At 34.1% G+C, this 8,544-nt stretch overlaps 1 protein-coding gene across 1 annotated transcript; it reads left to right on the top strand.

Annotated features, from left to right (window-relative positions):
* The first annotated feature begins 781 nt into the window (after positions 1-781).
* Positions 782-7,727, top strand: PolG2 (DNA polymerase subunit gamma-2, mitochondrial). Its single transcript, XM_072299192.1, has 7 exons — positions 782-804; positions 1,691-1,832; positions 2,735-2,840; positions 3,986-4,165; positions 5,112-5,298; positions 6,345-6,568; positions 7,196-7,727. Exons 2-7 carry the CDS (start codon positions 1,792-1,794, stop codon positions 7,253-7,255), a joined length of 798 nt encoding a protein of 265 aa, XP_072155293.1. The 5' UTR covers positions 782-804; positions 1,691-1,791; the 3' UTR covers positions 7,256-7,727.
* The last annotated feature ends 817 nt before the right edge of the window (positions 7,728-8,544 follow it).

Raw genomic sequence — 8,544 nt, 5'->3', positions numbered from 1 at the left:
GAGGGACTTGGAAGACAAGGCGCATAAGTGCAGATTTTACTATTCCGAGAAATAAGTGTTCGAAGTTTCGAAATTACATGGAGCTCTATGGCAGGAAGTAAGTTCAAACTGACTTTTTGATGCTTAAAAATTTGAATTTGGGAGCGAATTTTTCACAGAAAATCCGTTAAGACTAGTTTTATTTGAAATAATTGATATCTCAATTTTTCCCAAAACTGCACTCCTGCGCCTTGTCCTCCAAGCCCCTCAATTAGTTATTTACACAATGCCTTGGTTTTTTCCTATTTTATCAAAGAAATTACCCTTAACGCAAATTTATTTTCTACCACTTTTTCAAACTAAATTCATTTGCCTCATTTTTTAAAAATTGCTGGTATTGAATTATGTTACAGTTATTCAAATCATGGCAAGTTTACTCCCAAAAATCTTAGAATTAAGCGGGCATAGTGGATTTCTCAAACTGGTTTTGAAAAACAAGTCCGTCGACCACTACAAATTTTTCCCTGCTGGTGAACTCTTGTGTCAAAACATCCAAAACGAGTGGATTTACAGCAATGTCATCAGCAGAGACGAAAATAATTTCCTCTTTCACTCTGGCGAATCGTGTTGCTCTTCAACTGCAGGTTTGATGTTTTTCCAAGTTATGCCAATACTTTCACTAAAATTATGTTCAAATGTGGACATCAAAGCTCGTGTTTTTTTTTCAGAAGAAGATAGATGGGGGAAAAGTCATAGATGAATAATATTCCGTTGAAGGACTTTTTTTGGATTACAAAAATACTCGTATTCTGTAATCTTGTGAGAGTAAGTACCTCTCTCTCTGACTTATCTTCAACACTGTTTTTTCATTACAATAGTTTTGGTATGAGCAGGACATTTTTCTTGTATGCATACGGAGACACAGTGAAATTTGCATTGTCGTAATTTTTATTTCACAAGAAAAACAAATTCTGAGGCTCTGTCACTTCAAAGAATGAGGAACCATAAATCCTTTTATTTGCGGCATTCTACGAATTAACTTCTCGCCAATGCCAGTTTTAAGTTGTGTCAAAAAATGTTGACATTTTAAAACTATGGCTGCGCTTTGATTTTCAGTATTTATCACGAGTCGATACATTTTATACCCGTAAGTGATTACGTTCGATACTTTGATACTGTAAAGATAGTGCTTGCAGGTAGTTTTTTCAACTAGGACGGAAAATTGGTCAGGTGCCAGAGAACTTGATACATACATTTTTTGGTTTCGGAAGATTTGCACGCCAAATGGCACTCCTTGATTTTAGCGCTTGGGTCCTTAAGAAAAATATCGGTTTAATTGCTCTGTAGAGACATCTTTTTACATTGATGACCCAAGAGACGAGTTATGACTTAGTTGCACTTAGAGTGGTAGAAAGCCTATTTCTTTGCTAGATGCTCCTTTCATCAATAATTATTTTTCTCCAACTCCCACTCCTTATAGGGAGGTATGAATCAAAACAGAGTTTAGTGCCTGAGCGTTTAAGATAGCACCTGCAGCCTTAGTGCTAAAATCTCTCACAGTAAGCTGTATTTATATTCTATCTGGAACATTCATCCAGCCTAATTTACCAATTAATGAAAATAATTCGGGTACATTAAATTTCAAGCCTCTCCGATTCCACTTATTCAACTCTAAGTCATCAAGTACTTGACCAGTTTAATTTTGAATCAGGTCTTCCGGAACCCTTTGCACAAGCCCGTGAACTTTGTGACGAACAACTTCCCTTTGGACTGGCTGAAACCCGCCTTGAAAATATCACGAACTTCGATCCAATGACGGATGCAAGTGCCACCAGTGAGAGCAGATTCTTCAGGTAAGAGCATTTTACAGTATTTATGCATTAATAAATTCAAATCAGTGATTGAACAAAACAATTTATTCAGCTGTCCTGGAAATGAAAACACTAAGGAACCAAAAAAGAGGAAGAAGGAGACATCAAATAAACAATAAACTGATTTAGTCTGTACAATACTAGCCGCTCCAGATCTCTTCGCTCGCCTCCTGTCTAGTCACAGTCCAGAGGAAGAGAGAAGATTTAGATTTAGATTTAAGCAAGTTTATTTAGGCTGGCAACAGTAAGACCAGCTGGTCCTGTCTTCCATGTGGCCAGCATAGCACATTCAATGCATACAATACAACAAACTGCACCTGACGATATTTGCAAAAAAAAAAAAAAAAAAAAAAAAAAAAAAAAAAAAAAAAAAACTGCTCAAAACGAAGAAAAACATGAACTTCTAGGGCTGAACATACTTTGACAACTTTAGGAAAAGTATAGAAAAGATCAATGAATCGACAGTAGATATAATGAACAATAAACACAAGTGTAATATAATAAAATATAGGTAAGAAAGTAAATAGATAAATAAATAAGTAAATAAAGAAACAAAGAAATAAATCGCCACATCCTCTAGTCAGTTTATACCAGTTTAAATTTTTTTTTTTATTCAAGTCCTTGTTTTTTCAGTAGTTAAAGCTTGTGGGACTCTCTGTTTTCGTTTTAATGAAGGGAGTTATCAGTGTAGGTCCAGTAGCTTGTGTTTTTTACTACCAGTAACTTGGAGGTGTGAGAGTGTGAACAATTTTATTTTTATTCTTTTTTTTTTTAAAAGAAAAACAGAATATTTTAGGGCGATGTAAAATCTAAAAATATATTTCTCTCAAGAATTTAGGTGTCTTCATATATTGATAGTTATTGCTGCTTTCTACTTTTTTCAGGCCCAAAAAACACACATTACTGAGACATATTTCTTTTGCTATGCCCTCTGCTGGACAGCAATTTTTTTATCACTGGCAAAGGTATAGAAAAATGTGGTGGAGGAAGGTAAGCCGTTTAACTCTTGATATTTTTTTACCAGCCACCTTTGAACAAAACTGTTATTAATAAAAAATCAAATGTCTGCGGACAGGTTTAATTTTTCATCTGAACATCAGCATATGTAGCTGAATCTTCAGTTCAGAATCATTTGAATTTGCAATAATGATCTCATCTAAAACAAGAGAAAAATGAACTCGTCCTGAATTTTGGAATAAATAGAAGGACATAAAACTATTAGACCAAGCACCGTAGAGCAAAAGCTGTACACACTACTCATAGAGGCCGTTTATAAAACATGCAGTGTTGAACATTGGATTTTCTTATTGCAGCTCCCCCCTCCCCAGGTTGGCAAAATTTCATGAAAAATAAAATATTGAAATTTCACGTGAAATATTTCATGAAATTTCAGGAACTTATGAAAGATATTGAAAAATACTGGTTCCTTTTCATGTTTCGCAACAATGTAAAAATTGTGACTTCCTTCTATTTTTCTTGTGTTTGAGTGCAGGTTGCATACTCTAGCCTCTGGAAAATATGAAATATTTCACAGCCTTGTAAAATTTCATGAAATATTTCACTGAAATTTCTAATCTTTCATTACTTACGTCTCATGCCCCCCTCCATAATGCACCCTTAGCATAGGTCCACATCCTCTTTAAAAAATGTTATGTAATATTTTATTCGACCCACCTTCTCAAAACAGCATTTAATAATAGCTTGTGCCTAAGTAAATAACAATTTGTGTGCACTTTTCAACTTAGATTTTCGAACAATTGGCCCTAAAAAAAAATTCTAACGGCCCCACATGAGTTTCATGGACAGTGTTATAAATTCATTGCTTCCCATGTGTAAAATAAGTCTAAATATCAGGCTGTGATAATTAGAAGCTCCCAAGTGCCAATCAAATTTAGTCTTAAACATTGGCACAGCAATAATTTTTGCTTCATCCTTGCATTTTTGCAAAATTTCATGCTCCAAGGGAGGTGTCTTGAAAATTCTTTTGACCACTGAAAATATGCTTGTGATGGCTTTGGAAATTTCAGGGTGAAGTTAGAAAGCTGGTCGTGGGCAGGGAAGAAAATGTTTGTGTTAAAAAATTGTACGTATGTAAAGGTTATAAGTACTTAACTAATAAACTGCAACATTGTTAGTTTTCAGCAAATCCTGGAAGATTCAGCTTGGAAGAAAAGAAATCATCTCAATTTAACAACGTAGACTTGGTTTGCATCAAAGCAGAATTTCCGTGGGGACAGGAAACCGTAGAAACAATTCATAATTTTGGCACCTCTTTCTTTGATCAACTATCCTCCAGTGTTAAAGAAAAATTCATGGTAATTGTTTAGAATTCAAAGTTTTAAAGCACATAATTAAAATTATGACTCATAAAAAACTTAGAAAAACCCATGGATTTGCGCTGTTCTCCACCTTGTCACTGTGTCCGAAGGTTGGAACCCAGTCCAGCTGCCCTTTTTACCCTTCGAAGGTCAATCTCAAATGATCATGAAAACAACTTTATCTGGGGATAGGCTGCTGCTAAATGCGGAAGATAAAAGACAATAAATTAAGGGGGAAAATGGGACTGTAGAAGATAGGTAACAATCTCATCCTTAACTCGAAAATACACAAAAAATGAATTGGACATATTTACACTAAAAAGAACTATGCACCACACAAACCCTATGCACATAGTTTCTTTTAGCATAATTAAGGCCAATTGTTAATCCGCTGTCGTTGCAAGACCTTATAAGATTACTAGTCTTAAAGTGTACGCAAGCACAACTCTGAGTTATCATCAAAAAATGCTGAAAAACTGTAAGACAGAGAAAAATGTAGCTTTCTTTGAGATTAAAAATGATTTCTGCTCTGACAGGACAAGTCGTAGATCAACGTGAATAATGAAATCTCTACTGTGCAGCAAATTATGCCATGTTGCCATGTACCTTTATTCTTGTGGTCTTTTTATTAGATTTTAGCTAATTTTTTTAAGATAATATACTATTTTAATATTTATTTCTGGCAAACAGTATCAATGATTCATGTTAAAAATACTCATAATGTGTTTCCCCAGTCTGAAATGTGAAATGGTTTTTGAGGGTAACTAACTAACTAATGTCCCCAAAAATTTTCCATAATTTTTTATCATTACTTTTCAAAGTAATTCGTCCAAAATTTTTTTAGCACTGGCATCCAAGTGTCAGCCTATGCAACAGCTGTCTTAGAACTGGCAATTAGAAGAGAAAAATACTATTAATTGCTCGTTTTGTGTTATTTTTCCAGGCCCGAGAAGGTCGGAAGCAAGTCTTACCACATGTTGTTGAAAGTGTAACAACTTTAGAAGCTGCATCTTTGCTTTTTTTGTGTGATGCTTACAAAGAAGTGACCTTACGTGACAAAACCAAAGAAGTTCTCAAATTGCACCGCAAACTTTCTCCATTCAAGTTTACCTTCTCCACTCCCCCATGTAGTAAGTCCTTTGCTCTAGCATTAGAGAAGTGAATTTCTTAGAAGTCGATCGAAGTTATAGATTCGTTAATGAAGGTTCAGTAGACTTTCTTACTTTCTGATCCTTTCAAGTTCGTTGGCATGGCAATAGGTTTATTTTATTTTCTCCTTAAACCTTGACATTCCTTTTTTTAAGGGAACAGGTTCACGTTACAGGGTGCAGAGAGTTTTAGGCTGCTTGCCTTGATCTGACTCCTAATCCTTCTTTTCAGAAATAGGGATACAGAGAGTTCATTTGAATACAAATTAGTCACAATCCCACCTTCACAATTTCCTCATTCTTGAAAAATTTCCGTACCATGTAGCAGATGAAAAGTTCCCTCTGACATGAAAGTATTGTTAGAAAATTTGAGTGCTCTTTTATTTCCTCTCACTTTTTGGCTCCCCCCCCCCCCCTCCAAATAAAAGTAGAAGAAATGAAAGAGGAGGAATGAGATTTTCCCCACATAACACTCAAGTTGATTTTAAGAAATTTTAAGTCTTTCTGTTTTCTTAATGCTTCAAATTATGCACTTGCCTAAACAATATTAAGCAGTATTTGGTTCTGAAGTAATGATTTTTGGATCTTATGATGATCGTCAAATTGGAAAATAATGGAAGTAAAAATATTGACGTAAATCTTAACTTAAAATAATAAAACCAATCATTACTATCTAGGATTTTTGTTAAAAAATGTGAAGAGATTAAACAAATTCTGAACTAATATTTTTAATGAAATAAATTTTAGTTCAGAATTTGTTTAATCTCTTTTTGCACCCACTGGAACTTTTAAAACTCCTGAAAGAACGAATTTTTTCGCCAGTTCTCAGAAATGTGTTAAATTGAAGTTTTTCAGTAAATATTATTTCCATCTTGCTTTAACATCTCTAAATTACTCAATAACATGGTGCCTAGTATTAACTTTTCATTCAAGACGAAAGCCTAGTTTTTCTCTTTGACAAAATAAAAGAAAAATTGTGACTATTTAATGCTACAAAAATGTCCAATCCATTCCTTTATGTTACATAGCTGTACAACTTGCAGACAACCTCTATGAGCTATCGGAACATGTTGGTAGAAATTTACGCAAATCTGGAATCTCAACCTTAATCAAGCAAGACTTGGGGAAAAAGTCATTTGAGTCGCAGATTGCTAAGAACGACGCCCTAGGAATACCATTCACAATTGTGCTGCGGGAATCAACCCTGACTGATGGCATGGTTGGCGTCCGAAGCCGAGAGACAACTCTTGAGGTATGTGTAGAGAATTATAACGTTTCAAGCTAATCTGAACTTAGAATAATGAGATAATATTATTTGCACTGGTGTTCAGTCATGGATGGTTGAACTGACATTTTATCCATTAGGTCAAAAATGTGTATTAATTTTGTGTTTTTAACTATCCATGACATCCATGGGGGATCTCTACCATAACAGATTCCTGTGGCGGGTAGGTTTTGCAAAGCACCTCTACCATTACAGATTCCTGTGGCGGATAGGCGTTACAGAGCACCCTAGCGCGCCGTAAAAGCGACTTATACTTACATATCAAAAAAACGACAATGGTATAACCTGCATATGATTCTAAAAAATTATTTACCTAATAAAAAAAAAAAATTATCAGAGTCAGGGAGAAAGAAATGAAACTTTTGCTAAAACCCTGCTCTATTGAATCATTTAAGGAAGTTAAGTCATTTTTCAATGTCCTTTTTACCTAATGTTCAGATCAATTTGAGAACCAACTGAGAAATCTGAACTCAAAAACTGATCATGAGTTAGCTTTTTTTAGTAAACAGCTCGTAATAATTTATAATTCTTCAAAATAATCAGAGCCAATAAAAGCTGGGTGGAAATTATCCTACAATATTTTTATTTTTACAGGAACGTATACATATCAGCAATTTAAAGAATCACGCAGAACTGCTTGTGAAGAATTATTAGAGCAGCCTCCTGACTTTTTAGTCTGCAGTATATATTATCCGTGAGTTATTACAACACCTTTGTACTAAAACAGCAACTTTGATGCTTTAAAAAATTTTCCTCTAAAAGTGGATTTTCTAATTTCAAACACAGGAAATGATAAAATGGGATCCTATCTTCTTTTTCTCCCACTTTCAAGCCTTATAATTATGCTAGGGGAAATTTTCTTTTAGAAGAGTAATATATTTTTTCTAGAAATAGATCTTTTTTTGATGAAAAATTTTGACTTATCCTTTTTCTAGTTCTGTGCGGTAATTTTTTATTTTATTACAATTTTTTTGTTGTTGGCTAAAAGAATAAAAATGAATTTCATTATGAAAAAAATTCAGGACACTTTTTCATACCATGGTGTCTAGAAACTGTACTTACAGGCTTAGTTTTTTGTTCATCGTTATGAGACTCTCATTCAAATAAAATTATACTTTTGTGTGAATTTCTGTTTATTTTTCATGAATTGACAAAACGTTTAGGTACAAATATTGTACAATAGATCTTTGACTTGACCAATAACACCAATGTGTCTCTCATAACAGACAAGATAGGTTAAGACGTTAGGAATTTAGAACAATTTTTTAAATAATCCCCTTATAACGTTAAGAATGTAGAATAATTTTATAAATAATACCCTAAGTATAATTAAACGTTTACAAAAGAGATCGATCTTATTCATCAGTGTTGTCAGGCAAAAAAAAAACCACTGCAATCATGAAACCCTGTATGAGACAACGAACGTTTTTGCATGAGTAGATTCAATTATGCTTTTTTACAAATCCTAGAACCATGAAAAAATCTGATCTTATGTCCACCTTACAAGTGTCTCCCGTAAAATTATTTTTCAACTTTGAGGTTTCTTTAAGAACAGATGAAATGAGGGTAGAAGGATTTTCAATCCATTCTTTCCTCTCACCTAAGACGCCATTTTTGATTTGATCAAACTTCTACTCTCAAGGTTTCAATATGAGCTACTTGCGCATCAAGCTGAGTCTTCAAAATTTAATGAACCACTACACAAGGTATGAATTTAGGCATTCCGATTTAGGTTTTTCTTTTCCCCTCAAAATTATTTCATGTAGAGCATGATCTGTGGAAGAGAAGTTACTGAAATTTTAGCCAAAATATCAGCATTATAAATTGGGCGCAGTAGAAAAAGCAGAGTTTGCATGAATGAAATGGCAGAGTTCTTAATGAAGCAGTGTTCCTCCTCGCCCTGTGATGTTTAAGTGTAAACAACATACAATGCCTTAGCCCAA

The sequence above is a fragment of the Bemisia tabaci genome, chromosome 4, assembly GCF_918797505.1.
Source record: "Bemisia tabaci chromosome 4, PGI_BMITA_v3".
Classification (NCBI taxonomy): Eukaryota; Metazoa; Arthropoda; class Insecta; order Hemiptera; family Aleyrodidae; genus Bemisia; species Bemisia tabaci.
Note: the sequence above shows the minus strand (reverse complement) of the source record. Positions and strands in the feature narration are given on the sequence as shown.